At 46.9% G+C, this 14532-nt stretch overlaps 1 protein-coding gene across 2 annotated transcripts in view; it reads left to right on the forward strand.

Annotated features, from left to right (window-relative positions):
• Positions 1-14532, forward strand: part of NUDT5 (nudix hydrolase 5) — a 46442-nt gene that overhangs the window by 28427 nt on the left and 3483 nt on the right. For both annotated transcript variants that reach the window (XM_054988280.1, XM_054988281.1), the window contains exons 6-8: positions 3389-3484; positions 5247-5348; positions 7134-9089. In XM_054988280.1, coding sequence (XP_054844255.1) covers positions 3389-3484; positions 5247-5348; positions 7134-7153 — 218 coding nt within the window. In that variant the 3' untranslated portion in view covers positions 7154-9089. The remainder of the gene's footprint in view (positions 1-3388; positions 3485-5246; positions 5349-7133; positions 9090-14532) is intronic.

The following is a 14532-nucleotide window of genomic DNA, read 5'->3' on the forward strand; positions in this document are numbered from 1 at the left end:
GGTATTGTCTGTAGCAAAAACATTACTCTTGGTAACACATTCATCTTAACTGCTGCAATCCTGCCCAACCATGACAAATTCAATCTATTCCATTTAATCAAGTCTCTCTCTATCTGAGTCCATAGTTTTTCATAATTGTTTTTGAATAGATCTATGTTCTTTGCAGTTAATTCGACTCCCAAATATTTCACTTTACTTGTTACTTCACAATTAACAATTGTTTCCATTAACAATTGTTGTTTCTGCTTAGTCATATTTTTGCATAATATCTTTGACTTCTTTTTGTTAATGAAGAAACCTGCCAAGTCTCCAAACTCCTTGATCTTATCTATCACTCTTGGCCTGTTCTCCAATGGGTCCTCTACAATTAACATTATGTCATCCGCAAATGCTCTGACCTTGTATGAATAGTCCTTTATTTTTATTCCACGAATTTCATCATCTTGACGTATTTGTATCATCAGAATCTCCAATACTAAAATGAACAACAATGGAGATAACGGGCAACCTTGTCTTGTTCCTTTACTTATCGTCAATTTCTTAGTCAATTCATCATTCACCACAATTGCTGCAGTCTGGTCTCTATAAATTTCCTTAATTGCTCTGATGAATCTTTCTCCCAATTGTAGCTTTTCCATAGTGGCAAACATAAAGTCCCAGTTTAAATTGTCAAACGCTTTTTCAGCGTCAACAAAGAAGAAACCAACCTCTTTGTCACAACGCTTGTCATAATATTCAATAGCATTGATCACTGTCCTTAAGTTGTCTCTTATTTGTCTGTCTGGCAAAAAGCCTGCTTGTTCCTCCTCTATGACTTCCGAGAGCCACCCCTTCAATCTCTCCGCCAATATCTTCGCAAAAATTTTATAGTCATTGTTGAGTAGCGATATAGGTCTATAATTTTTCACATTAGTCAGGTCTTGGCCCTCTTTTGGGATCAATGATATATTCGCTTCACTCCAAGTTTCTGGAATCCTTTGATCCCTTAAAACCCCATTCATCACCTCTTTTAGGAATGGTGCCAGTTCATTAGCCATTGTCTTATAGAATTTAGCCGTAAGTCCATCTGGCCCTGGCGCCTTTCCTAGATTTGCAGATTGTATTGCCTTACTTATTTCCTCATCAGTTACTTCACTATTCAACTTATTTCTCCAAGCTTCCGAGATTTCTGGAAGTTTGGTTTTCTCCAAATATGACGCTATTGATTCTTTGTTTACTTCTTTTTTATTATACAGCTTAGCGTAAAATTTATAAAAGGCTCTACTAATGGTAGCCTGCTCCAAATACGTTTTGTTATCTTCGCAAATTTTATTTATTATCTTCTTTTCCCTTTTCTTCTTCAATTGCCATGCCAGGTACTTCCCAGGTTTATTAGCACCCTCAAACGCTTTTTGATTCAGTCTTTTGAGATTCCACTCCAATTCTTTATTGCTCATTGCTGTTAGCTGTTCTTGAAGTATTTTAATTTCCTGGTATACCTTCTTTTTCCCTGGTCTCTTTTTTAGCTGTATTTCTTTGGCTTTTATTTTCTCCTCAATCTCTTGTCTTTTCTCCTCTTTCTTCTTTCTTGCTCTACCATTTAAGTCCATTAGTATGCCCCTTACAACCGCCTTGTAAGCATCCCAAACTTTATTGGTTGGTACTTCTTTATTCACGTTGTATTGTATAAAAAACTTTGTCTCTCTTCTCAGTATTTCCATATTCTCTCTTTCCTGTAACAAGTCCTCATTTATTCTCCATGCTTTCCTTTTTCTCTTTTTTCCAAATTTCCACATAATTGGGTTGTGATCTGAGCCTACCATAGGCATTATTTCTACCTCCTTAGTCCATAATGCTAAGTCTTTTGAGGCCCAGATCATATCAATTCTTGATAATGTAGAATGCCTTGCAGAATAAAAAGTAAACTGTCTGCTTTTAGGATATTCTCTCCTCCATACATCTTCAAGAGTCTCTTGTTGAATCAACTCAAAAAAAAGCTTTGGTAATAGTCCTCTTTTCTTTTGTGCCGTTGTAGTCTTTTTGTCTAGTTCCAAGTCTGTCACTCCATTGAAGTCTCCAGCAAGAATTATCTGGTCGTATGCAAGATCGTCTAAATGCTTCCTTAAATCCTCAAAGAAGCTTTCTTTTGCACCGTTAGGTGCATAAAGTCCGACTACCAACACTCTCTTTAAATTCCAAATACATTCCACTGCTACAAATCTAGTGGCTGACCTGTCTTGTTTACTGCTTGCCGATTCTAGTGTGCAACCGCTGCTGTTTTCCGTAGCGAAGTTTACACTCAGAAACATCATCTTTGACTCCCACCCATCAGTAGAAACTCTGCCAATGGGACTGGGCACCGAGGGCTTCTGCAACTTACTTTTTCTCTCTCAGAAATAGAACCTGATAACATATGAATGAGGGTAGGGCCGTCTCTTTCTTTCTCTCCATCTTTTTTTTGGGGGGGGGCACAGTTTATGTGCACAAGGCTTCCCAAGGCCTGCATGTGCTTGTGTCATCACTCCTCCTCTGTAACAGAGTCCCAAGCCTCAATTTGCTATGTTCCAAGCAGGTCTGCAGGGGGTTGGATGAATGGAAATGGCACCTGAGTCGTCCCAACGGGGCTTACGGAGCTGGCAGATTTCAAACTGAGAGAATGGGAAAGACAGCAGGGCATCAGAAATCACCGAGAAGGGGAGGCTTTTGCTGTGTTTATTAGCAAGAGGCTGGAAACGCAGTGAGCAGTGTCAGATTTGCTTTGTAGGATTTCTCAGACCTGATCTCCCTTCTCCTTATAAGTGACACTGCAGCTGTATCTTGGCTGTGGACTGGAGAGTCGCCAGCCTTGAAGGGGGGCCTGGAGATCTCCTGGCACGACGACTGTCCTCCAGACTACAGAGGTCAGTTCTCCCGGAGGAAGTGGCAGCTTTTCAGGGCAGACTGTGGCATTGTAACCCCCCTCCTCAGGGTCTACACCCAAATCTCCAGGGATTTCCAAACACAGAACTGGGAGCCCCCAGCAGTGCTGTGGGAGATCCAGTGAAGCTTCCTTCTTTTCTCTTTTTTTGCCCCTTGCCCGCCTCTCCCTGACCGCATAGCGCCAGTTGCTTGCAGGCTTTCTTTCCAAACGTGAGGGTGAGAAACTTGGGCTTTTCACTTGAAGAGACCAAGTCTTGGGGTTCCAAGTCTGCGGCGTAGACAGTAGCTTCATAACCTGTGTGCCAGTTAACCCGAATTACGCCGTGGAAGTGTTGCTCTCGTCACTGTGAGGAAGTTGTCTTTTTTTGCATCCAGCGGGAGCAGGTGCCTCGCTGTCCAGCCGGCTGAGTTTTCTCCGCAGTCCTGCTCACGTCGCCTCCTCCCTACATCCTTTGGAGTCAACCGATTGTTGTTCTGATTTGCATTGCAGGTCTGATCGATGAAAACGAAAGTCCAGAGGACGCCGCTTTGCGTGAATTGGAGGAAGAAACGGGATATAAAGGGGACATCCTTGAGTGCTCTCCAGGTGCTCTGACTGGTGGAAACCAGTGTCGTGTAGTGGTTGGAGTGTTAGTATGATCAGGGAGACCCAAACTCAACCCCACTCTGCCGGGGAAGCTTCCTGGGCGACGGTGGGCCAGTCACACACTCTCTCTCTCAGCCTAATTTACCTGACGGGTCGTTGTGGGGATAAAGTAGAGGAGAGAAGACTGATATAAGCGGCTTTGGGTCCTTATGGGAAAGAATGGCATGGTATAAATGAAGTAAAAACGTGGCATTTATACAGCTAAATCAAATTGACCTGGAGAAGTGTGTGTGTTGGACTTTGTTCTCAGGCTTTTTCTGCTCTGTAGTTGACATGTTCCTCAGGAGTGTTTCATGGTGCCAGTCAGGGCTTTTTTTCTGGGGAAAGAGGTGGGGATACTCAGTGGGTTGCCCTTGGTGAAAATGGTCACATGGCCAGTGGTCCCAGCCCCTGATCTCCAGGCAGAGGGGAGTTGAGATGGCCCACCGAGGGCAATCTCAACTCCCCTCTGTCTGGAGATCGGGGGCGGGGCCACTGGCCATATGACACTCCATTCCACCGCGTTCCAGCTGAAAAAAAGCCCTGCTGCTAGTTTAATTTTTTAAAATAAATTCCTGCCTGTATAATTTGTTATGAATACTTTGAAGCACTGGGGTCTTCTCCTTCTTTACATTGAAAGGAAACTGAAATTAATACATTGGGTGACACAAACAGACTGACACTGAGTCAGTCAGAGCTCTCTCAGCCCCACCCACCTCACAGGGTGATTGTTATGGGGATAATAATGACACGCTTTGTAAACTGCTCTGAGTGGCTGTTAAGTTGTCCTGAACGGCAGTTTATAAATCAAATATTATTATTATATTTTTCTCCCTGGTGACTTTGCTGCTGTTCTGTTCCTTTTCTGTCAAGGAGGAATGCTTAATATCGGATTGGGTTGATTTTTTTTCTTGGTAGCTGGTGGCAAACTTGATGCAACCTCCAAGGGGTTTTTTTTGTGACTAACTTTAGTGTCTATTTGACCCCAAAACCAATCAGTAAAGTACACTTCTTGTTTGGGCAAGGCATGACAGAGAGCAGAAAGATGGCAAAAAATTAACTTAAATCGATATTTGAGTATGCAGAGCATTTCACAATCTGCAGAGAGAAATTCCCAATGCAAAGAGGGCACATGCATAAGTGAAAAGGAATTTCTTAATCAATGCATGACAGAATTAGGACACCATCCAGAAGAAAACATTCTCTGCTGGGGTGGCACCAACATCTCTAGCACCAGCATGGGTGAAAAAAGCCCAAGCATGCCTGGGATCGGCAGGCCTGGCAGCCCTGCTCCCTCGCCGCCATGCCAGCCCTGCTGCAGCTGGTCAGAGCAGTGCTCCCACAGCTCCCACTCAGGGGTGAATGACCCTCCGGTCATTCTGGCATTGGGGCCCCCTGACTCACAGGCCAAGTGCTGCGCCATCCAGTTCCGGGATTCCAGCTGTTCTTGAGGGCTTGCTGGATCCGAAGACGGTGGTGGCCAGCATCAAGCGCTGCTCTCGGGGACTCTCGGGGATGCAGCAGAGTTGCGGATGTGGCTCCTCACCAACAGTAGATTCTGATGCAAGGTCTGTAGTGTTCTTTGTCCATTTTGTCTGTTGGAGTAAAACTTTGTTCGCATTTGGATGAGGAAAGGAGCATGGGCTGAAAAAGTTCTCCCAACTTCTGGTTCTTGTTCCTCAGCATGATTAAGCCACAATGCTTGCTGCTTCTTCTTTTTTAGCGCTTTGTTTGGACCCAGGCTTGACAAATTGCACATCTCACATTGCGACTGTCGTCATCAATGGAGACCTTCCGGTCAATTTGAAGCCCAAACAAAAACCTGGTAAATCTCTCCTTGATACAGGTTCCCTTTTTCTTGTGTCAAAATAATGGTTTCAAAGTCAAGAAAAAAACTCCTTTATTTTATTTAGGTTTGGGCTGGGTTTAGCGCGTGTTTTCAGGAGCCAAATGCAACTCTTAATTGATAGGCTTCAGTTGATATGACTGGAATATAAAGGCCAGAAGCTATGAGCCATTGAATCCATCACACAGAATCAGTAGCGCCTTTTTTTCCAGATTTACCATTTCTTATTGAAGGTGGTGTTTTTAGGAAAGGCAAATTAGGAGGAACAGGCTATGCTCTATTTTTCCTTCTGACCTGCTGCAGTGTGTGAAGCAGGAACCCCCGAACCCCCCGAAGCCGGCTTGCGCCCAGCCAGACCTTTGGTCTCGTGAGGTGACTCTCGACTCCTCGGGCTGGCTGGCAGGCAGCAGCTCTGCCGGGTCTCAGGCAGAGGCCTCCCACACCAGCTTGCGTCTGATTTTTTCAACTGGAGGTGCCGTGGGTCGAACCTGAGCACTTCAGCATGCCAAGCAGAGGCTCTGCCACCATGTTACGGCTCCTCTCTAAGCATTCTGTGATGTCAATAAGGCTCCCACCACATGCAGACTGAAGTTTTCTGGTCTAGAATTCTGCCACCTCTTGTCTCATTACACACAATTGTGCGTGTGTGTATGTGTGCGTGCGCCAGTTAGTAGTTCTTGAATGGCTTGGCAGCTGCACACAAGCCAAAATGCAAGAGAAATGATTACGAACTCGCCTCCCTTGCGGGACAAATGAACTCTTCTCTGTCCCCTCTTCTCCCGTTCTCCCCCCATGTTGGCCACAGTGCAGCCTAAAGGGAGTCGCAGGCTGCTTTGCAATGTGTGCTCCCTTAGGGAGCCCACTGGGACTGGAGCAGCTGCCGTGTATCTTGGAGGGTATCATTTGGGAAGACGGAAGAGAAGGACTTCAGGGTGCGAAGAAGGGAGAAATTGGAGACGGGAAGGCTTGCTCAGTGGGGTTAAACTGAGGGGTGGGGAGGACGACGACAAGCCCGGACTGTGTTTAGGGCTGCTGGGAAATTGTGGAACTGGCAGGCGGAGTTCTTTGGGAGCAGAAGTGATCCCCTCGGTCTTGAGTTCTCATCATAGTCCTGCTTGGGAACTGCAGCCTGTATAAATGTAGACGGGATGGTCTTGTGCAATTGGAAGGGAAGCTCTTCAGTAGTCCTGCCCAGGTCTTTTTTTCTGGGGAAAGAGGTGGCAGAACTCGGTGGGTTGCCCTTGGAGAAAACGGTCACATGGCCGGTGGCCCCGCCCCCTGATCTCCAGACAGAGGGGAGTTGAGATTGCCGCTCAGCGGCGTGGAGGGCCATCTCAACTCCCCTCTGTCTGGAGATCAGGGGGCGGGGCCACTGGCCGTGTGACCGTTTTCAAGAGGTTCCGGAACTCCATTCCCCCGCGTTCCCCCTGAAAAAAAGCCCTGGTCCTGCCATTTACACTTCTTTCCTTCAAACCACCAACATTCAGACAACCCTTGGCGATCTGGGAGGGTATTTCAGTTGCCATCTGGGTAGCCGCCCTGACAGTTGTGGCACCACCAACAAAAAACCAAGACAATGCTTAGGATGAAAAACTGCAAAAATCTCTCCGGTTGGGTGACATCGCAAAGCAGGAGGCTGCAACAGAGCTGCAGACATCTGATGCAGCCATTGAGGTCTGTTACGGTAATACAAATGCTCAGGTCTGATGCTCCAAAACATACAATTTCTTTGTTTTTTGTTTTTGTTTTGTCTCCTGTATACAGCTGAAGGAGGTATGTGGTAAACTTAAGTTGACGGTAGTTGGAACCACAGATAAGTATGCTGCTTCACTGTTTTCAGGATTTTGGGGGTTTAATAGCTGTATCCTTCCATTATCTTTCAACAAGTTCCATTATATTTCAATTAAAAAACAGAAGCCTATGCAGCTACGTTGGTCCAAAGCAACAACACCCCCCCCTGCCCCCAACCAACAAAAGCCAGGTAATGACTTTGATTAGGACCAACCAAAATGACCTAAAACAGCACACACACTTCATCTGGCTGAATGTTACCAAAACAAACAAAACAAAATGTGGGTGGGGGGATGTCTTACATCAGGACCTGTTGAAGTGGAGGAAATCTTGTTTGTACCTCGTGCAGCACCTTAACATTTGCACCCAGCCGTGCCTCCTCTGCTCTCTGCCTCCAAGGCACCTGCGTCTCTTGGCTGGACGTTTGACTGCTGCTGGCCCTTTGTGTGTCCGAGGGGAAGACTCTGCTTTGTACTGCCCCTGTGGTGCAACCTGACACTGCCCCCACTTTAAGTCTGCTTATCTTCTAAGCATTTTACACATAAATTAATAAAGTCTTAAGTTTTAACACACACACACACACACACACACCCATTTTATTATTTTGTAACTTCCAGCCTGATGAAGGGAACTCAAAAACTTGCACCGTGTTTTGTGCCATTTAGATGGTCCTATGAAAAAAGTGTCACATAGCTTTTTATTCCTGTTTTTGGACTCTTTTTCAATTATCCACTGGCGCGTGTGTGAGCTGCACAGAGGATTCAAAAGGATTCCTAATTCTTCAGAGACTGAATATCTGGGATGATCTGCTAGGAAGGGATCCAACGTCTCTTCTCTTAGTGCTACTTATAAATAATATCCTCAAATGGTGGCGGAGAGGGCCGTCAAGTCATAGCTGGGATTTCCATGGCAAGAGACTAAGGGAGGTGGTTTGCCATTGCCTGCCTCTGCAGCCCTGGCCCTCACTGGAGGGTCTCCCATCCAATTACTAATCAAAGTCAGCAGCCCCGCTTAGCTTCAGAGATCTGACCAGATCAGGCTCGCCTGGGCTATCCAGGTCAGGATGTAATACCCTCAAATAATTTTTTAAAAATCATATTGGAAAGTAAAAAAGAAGAGTTTTGAGATTCCTAGGGCTTTGTTCTTAGCAGGTGAAAACCAACAGCTCTGCCGGTTGCAATGCCGAGGCCAGCCAGAGAGGAGCCAGGATGCGGCCAAGTCGTTAGTGCCAGGCTAGGCTAGGCCAGGCTCCTGTTTGAACCCCCGTTCTTCCGTGGAAGCTCGCTGGGCGGCCTTGGGCCAGTCACTCTTTCGCAGCCTAGCCTACCTCCCATGAGGGAGTGGAGGAGGCCAGCTGCTTGGAGTCTCCGTCGGGGTGGAAGGGGAGGTATAAACAAGGTAAACGCATACAAACAAAAGAAGCCCGCTCCCTTCAACTGGCCAGAGAGGTGCAGGGAAAGTGGCACCTGGAGCAGCAGACCTGGCAGGGCTAGCGTGCCCACCCTCCTCTCCCTAGTCAGAATTCAGAGTGGCTGTCCAGGGAAACCACCGTTCTAGATGCCTAAGAAATATTTTGCATGATGATGATAGAGCAAAATGTTGTTTTGCCTCTTCCTGCCTGTGGCCGCTGGGCTGTTCTCCATCTCCAGCGGCTGGGAGGCAGGCAGGCTTTTGTGGGAGGCCATGAAGCCCACAGCTGGGGGGCAGACTCACACAAGCACGTCCTCTTCAATGGGACACTGCAACTGAACAGAGGCTAGTCAGGTCTGAGTTTCCTTCTGGGTCCTAAAGTAGTTAAATCTCACATGATTTTTACTCTTGTTTTTGATTAAAAAGAGGTTGCAACTTGATTTTTTTTGTTGTTCTTCCTGGCAGAATTTGTGGAAGTAGTTACGCTACCAAGGAATGATTTGTTGCAGAGAATTGAGGGTAAGTGCAGTCACGGAATAAGACCTTCAGGTGTTGGCAGGCACCTCAGATTTGAGCCTGGTAGGATTTTCTGTGAGATTGTGAGACTCTTGTATGCTGGGGAAGAGGTGGGAGAGGTCTTCTGAGCAGCAGAGCTGAGCCTCCATTTTTGTCCCTGTCCCAGGGAGTCAGCAATAAGGCCTCTTCCGCATGGTGGACTTTACATCGGGCTTTCTGTGTATTCAGCGCATGCAGATTGGATCTACTTTATTCATCGGTTCTGGCCCCATCCTGCTTTTGATTCTTTAATTCTACACTTTGAGGGAGTTGAACCAAAGGGGTGTCTGTTCGGCACTAGAAAAATGCCCCGGTTCTGCTGCAGGCTTTGAGGACTTCAGTTTCCTCAGCTGATTGCTGAGGGAACTTTTACAAAGGTCTTTTTATTTTTTGGTCTTCTTTAACCACGCATGCAGAAGTCTGGAGAAAAATCAATGTAGTATGAGGCCAGAACCAATAAAAAAAGCCCCATGAAGAAAACCTCTAAGCAGGGCTTTTTTTCTGGGAAAAGAGGTGGTGGAACTCAGTGGGTTGCCCTTGGAGAAAATGGTCACATGGCCGGTGGCCCTGCCCCCTGATCTCCAGACAGAGGGGAGTTGAGATGGCCCTCTGCACCGCCGAACAGCACAGAGGGCCATCTCAACTCCCCTCTGTCTGGAGATTGGGGGCGGGGCCACCGGCCATGTGACCATTTTCAAGAGGTTCCGGAACTCCGTTCCACCACGTTCCCGCTGAAAAAAAGCCCAGCCTCTAAGACTGCTTTTCATTTTTTATTTCACGTCTTCACAAGCTTGGGAAGTACATGGCTGAAGCCAGATTTGAATTGTTCCACATGGGCCATTCTGGCACCTCTACAAGCACCCAGCACTTCCGCGTTCAATTTAAATCACTGCTTGGATGGCTGAAAGCTTCAGCATCACGCCAGGTGTCTGTAATGACATTTTTAAAAACCTGCAGTATCATCTGTATGACACTAGGGGGCAGTTTAGACAATGGGTTGGTCCAGTGTGAAATTTCCACTTACATTAGAGCGCTCGTAGAAGTGAAATTCAAGAAAAAGTCCGTGGAATCCACTTGCACGTAGTCAAATTTAAGTCTGGGGAATGAGCTGAAATGGTGCTGGAAAAAGAGTTACTAATTCTAAGTAAATGGCTAGGTTTGTAAAAAATTTTAAATCTCTCTCTCTGCTACTGTTCTCTAAGTTTCCAGAATTCTTTTTTGGACTCAGAAGACTTGGAACAATTACACAGCCAGAAAATCTGTGGCAAAGTTCTTGCTGCATTGCATTACTTCAGCCTGACGTTGGAACGCTGTTTGAAGAGTTTATCATACTTAGAAAAAAATAACTCATTGCACATAAAAACATAGCACGTCAGGGAGAATGCTAAGCTCGAACCTGTTGCCCTAACATACTAGTATTCTGGATGCTGGAAGGTTTTTTCCGGCACCGTGTTCGAACCTGCCATTCCCCCACCTGCAGCCTTGAGGGGTTCAGTCCAGAAAGAGCACTGCCACAGGATTCGGTAGCTGTGCTCTTTCATTCACAGCACAAGCAATTTCTGGTGCCAGCTCTACAGCCCTGTGTGTGTAGGTGTTTTCACACTGCTGTTTTGGGGACTGAACATTTGGGTAGCATTGCCTCGAGCCATCTGTGCAGGGACATTTGTCTGCATTCCTGCTCTGCCTTCCCACCTTTGGAAAGATACTTCCCGGGGTTGCAGGATCTGTGCAGAAGAATGGCTGCGTGATGGGAGGGGATGAATCCGACCTGTTTCCTCAGGGGAGCTCTGCGTATGGAAGGAGGCCGTTTCACTCCTTCGTCCTTCCCCGCCGACTCTTCTTCCACAACCCTGAGAATGATCTTTTGAAAGGTTGCACGGGGCTGCAGGAACACAGGGAGACACTGTGTGATGTTCATGTAATGGCAGGATACAGGTTGATAAATTCATGTCTTACTCGTACATTTTTAGAAGCTGTACGAGGGGGACCTACAAAGAATGGCAAAGGAGGGGAAGTCCCATTTCGCCTTCCCACCCACCATTACCTCCTCCTTTGCATTGCCCAGCTGCCAGGCACCATCTATCCCAAATGGCACATCAGCTTAAGCAGTTTGCTCAGCAGTGCCTGCGCATACGCTTGATGGCATTATTTACTTTTTGTGTTTTGGAATATGTAGTTTTTCTGTAGGCCTGAAGGTTTGCCCCGAGTCTGCAGAATCCTGGCAGGTCTCATTGTGTGGATCTGGCTAGCCACACAATCCAGTCCAATCATAGCTTCTGTGGTAGGGCTTTGGATGTCAGACTGTGGCTAAATAAGGTACTCTCTGCAAGATTCCCTTTAGAAGCTGCTCTCCTTCAAGGCCAATGCTTGGTGGAACGGTGTTAGACACAACAATCTCCTCTGGTGGGAATGCTGCCTGGGAACTGGTGCACCTGGGGAGAAAGCACTTAAACACTAGAAGCATTAGAAAATGGAGTCAGTACAGTTTAGATATATACTGGACCTGACATTCTGCCCCCCTTAAAATAGATCCCCCCCTGGCTTATATGGATAGCGAGTATGAAAAGCTTTGGTTAATCTAGGAGCATGAACATGTGCAGAATTCACCCATTCATCGTAACCAGAATCAAAGTCTTTCCAGCGAATGAGGTAAAAAAGCTGGTTTCGCTTGAGCTTAGAGTCCAATATTTGTTGTACCTCATAGTGTATTTGGTCGTCAATCAAAGTTGGAATGGGTGGAGCTCTTATGTGCCATTTGTTGTCGGTGGGAGCTCTCTTTAGAAGGCTGACGTGGAACGTATCATGCACATGGCGCAGGTTTTTAGGCAAAGTTACAGCAACAGTCACCTTATTTATTATTTTGCGCACAGGAAAAGGTCCCAGGAATTTTAGAGCGAGTTTGCGGCTGGTTTGAGCTAGCTTTAGGTTTTTTGTGGAAATATACACATGATCTCCAGGTTGTAATTCCCATTCGGCCACACGATGGCGATCTGCGTATTTTTTGTAATCCAGTTTGGCTTTTTCGAGGTGTTTCTTAATAAGAGTCCATTGCTGCGCCGCCTCCCCCCACCATGAAGATACATCTGGCAGTTTAGAGGAATGGAGAGGGGGTGCGTCTAACGGGAAGGGATCGAAGTGAGTCCCGTACACAATTTTGAATGGAGCCTCTCCCGTTGAAGCGTGTACACTGTTGTTATAGGAGAATTCGGCTAGGGGAAGAAGGTCCACCCAATTATCTTGTTGAAAATTAATGTAGCAACGAAGAAATTGTTCTAAAATTTGGTTAGTTTTTTCAGATTGTCCGTCGGTTTGTGGGTGGTGGCTTGAACTGATACCTTGTTCAATATTCAACATTTTCAAAAGCTCCCGCCAGAAGTTGGCAACGAACTGTCCGCCGCGATCCGAAATCACCTTGGACGGAAAAGAATGTAATTTTACGATGTGTTTTAGAAACAGATCCGCTAGTTTTCGAGCGGAGGGTATAGCAGTACAGGGGATAAAATGGGCTTGTTTGGAGAATAGATCTACCACAACTAAAATACAATTGTGTCCTTTTGAAAGAGGTAGATCGGTGATGAAGTCCATAGAGATTACTTCCCAGGGCCTGTTCGGCGTTTCTAATGGTTGCAGGAGGCCCGGAGGTTTCCCTTTCCTGGTTTTTGCGCTGAGGCAAACAGGGCAGGAACTAACGTATTGGGAAATGTCTTTGCGCATGCCCGGCCACCAGAATTGTCTTTGAACTAGGTGTAAAGTTTTCAGGTACCCATAATGTCCAGCAGTGGGAGCATCATGACAGCGCTGCAAGACATCCAGCTTAAGGCTGTCCGGGACATAAAACTTGCTCCCAGCTAGCCAATCCCCCTGTGGGGATCGGGTTAGTTTGTTTCGCGGAGCTTTATCCCCCTCCTTCTCCACTTCAGTTTTGAGTTTCGATTTCCATTCTTGGTCGGCCGGGAGGGCCTGCTTAGCACGGCTGCGAGTAGTCACCACGCCCCCAAGTTGCTTAGGCGAGAAGACCGTGTCGACAGTCTCCGCCCGTTTGCTTTTATGTTGGGGCATGCGCGACAGGGCGTCCGCCAAAAAGTTAGTTTTGCCCGGGAGATAATTGAGGGTGAAGTTAAACTTGGAAAAGAATTCCGCCCACCGCAATTGCTTGGCATTCAGTCTGCGTGGGCTTCGTAGGGCCTCCAAATTTTTATGATCTGTCCAGACCTCAAAAGGGTATCTCGCCCCCTCCAGCCAATGCCCCCAGTTTGTGAGAGCTGCTTTCACTGCAAAGGCCTCCTTCTCCCACACATTCCAATTCCTTTCTGCCTCTGAGAACTTTCTAGACAAGAATGCACAAGGCCGCAAATTCCCATCCTCCCCCTTCTGCAGCAAAACCCCCCCTATCGCCGTATCGCTGGCGTCGACCTGTACTATGAAGGGGGACTGTTCGTTGGGGTGGGAGAGGATGGGTTCCGTTACAAATTGCTTTTTAAGGCATTCGAAGGCCGTTTGGCAATCGGGGGTCCATTGTAGTTTAGCAGAGGGTTTTTTGGCTTGGTCCCCTTTATCTTTGGTTTTCAGCAATTCTGTTAAGGGGAGTGTGATTTGGGCGAAATTTGCGATGAAGTCTCTATAGAAGTTGGCAAAACCCAGGAAGGATTGCAGTTCTTTGCGGGTGGTGGGTGTTTGCCAATCTTGGATCGCCTGTATTTTGGCTGGAGACTCATGGGGTAGAGCCTCCCTTTGGGTAGTGAGGCTCCTGGTAAAATTTCCACCGCACAGTCCGTTCGTCGATGCGGGGGCAGCGTGTCCGCTTCCTCCTCCGAGAAAGCGTTTAGAAAAGGCCAGTAAGGTTCGGGTATTTGGTTGACTTCTTCTTGGGTAAGGAGGGCCTTTTCTTTCTGAGTAGGGTCTTCGCCCCAGTTTTGATTCCAACGGTGAAGTTTACAGTTGGCATGATTGAAGGTAATACATCCTTGAGCCCAGTCTACGTAGGGATTGTGATCACATAGCCATTTGCTGCCTAGAATTAACGGGTACTTGGCAGTAGAGCTGATGACAAAGGACCTCTTTTCCCAATGCTGTCCCATGCCTGTGATCACCGGGATGGTTTCAGTTGTGACCGGATTCATGTTGGTACCATCCATTTGTTCAAAAATTACTGGATTTTGTAATTCCCGAGTTGGTAAGACTAGTCCATTGACTAGAGCTGGGGCTATGATATCTCTTGAGCAACCCGAGTCAATAAGAGCTTGCACCCGAATGTGCATTTGTCTCTCTGGGTTGATTAAAGTCACTGGCATGAATAAAATGGACCCAGGTGGCCGGTTCCGTGCAGGGACGGGCTTGGGGCGGATCTGTCGTTTGGGCCCTTTTACGACAGATCCATCTCGTTTCCCGACTGGGGACTTTCTGGATT

This window comes from Eublepharis macularius, chromosome 9, assembly GCF_028583425.1.
Source record: "Eublepharis macularius isolate TG4126 chromosome 9, MPM_Emac_v1.0, whole genome shotgun sequence".
NCBI classification, from domain to species: Eukaryota; Metazoa; Chordata; class Lepidosauria; order Squamata; family Eublepharidae; genus Eublepharis; species Eublepharis macularius.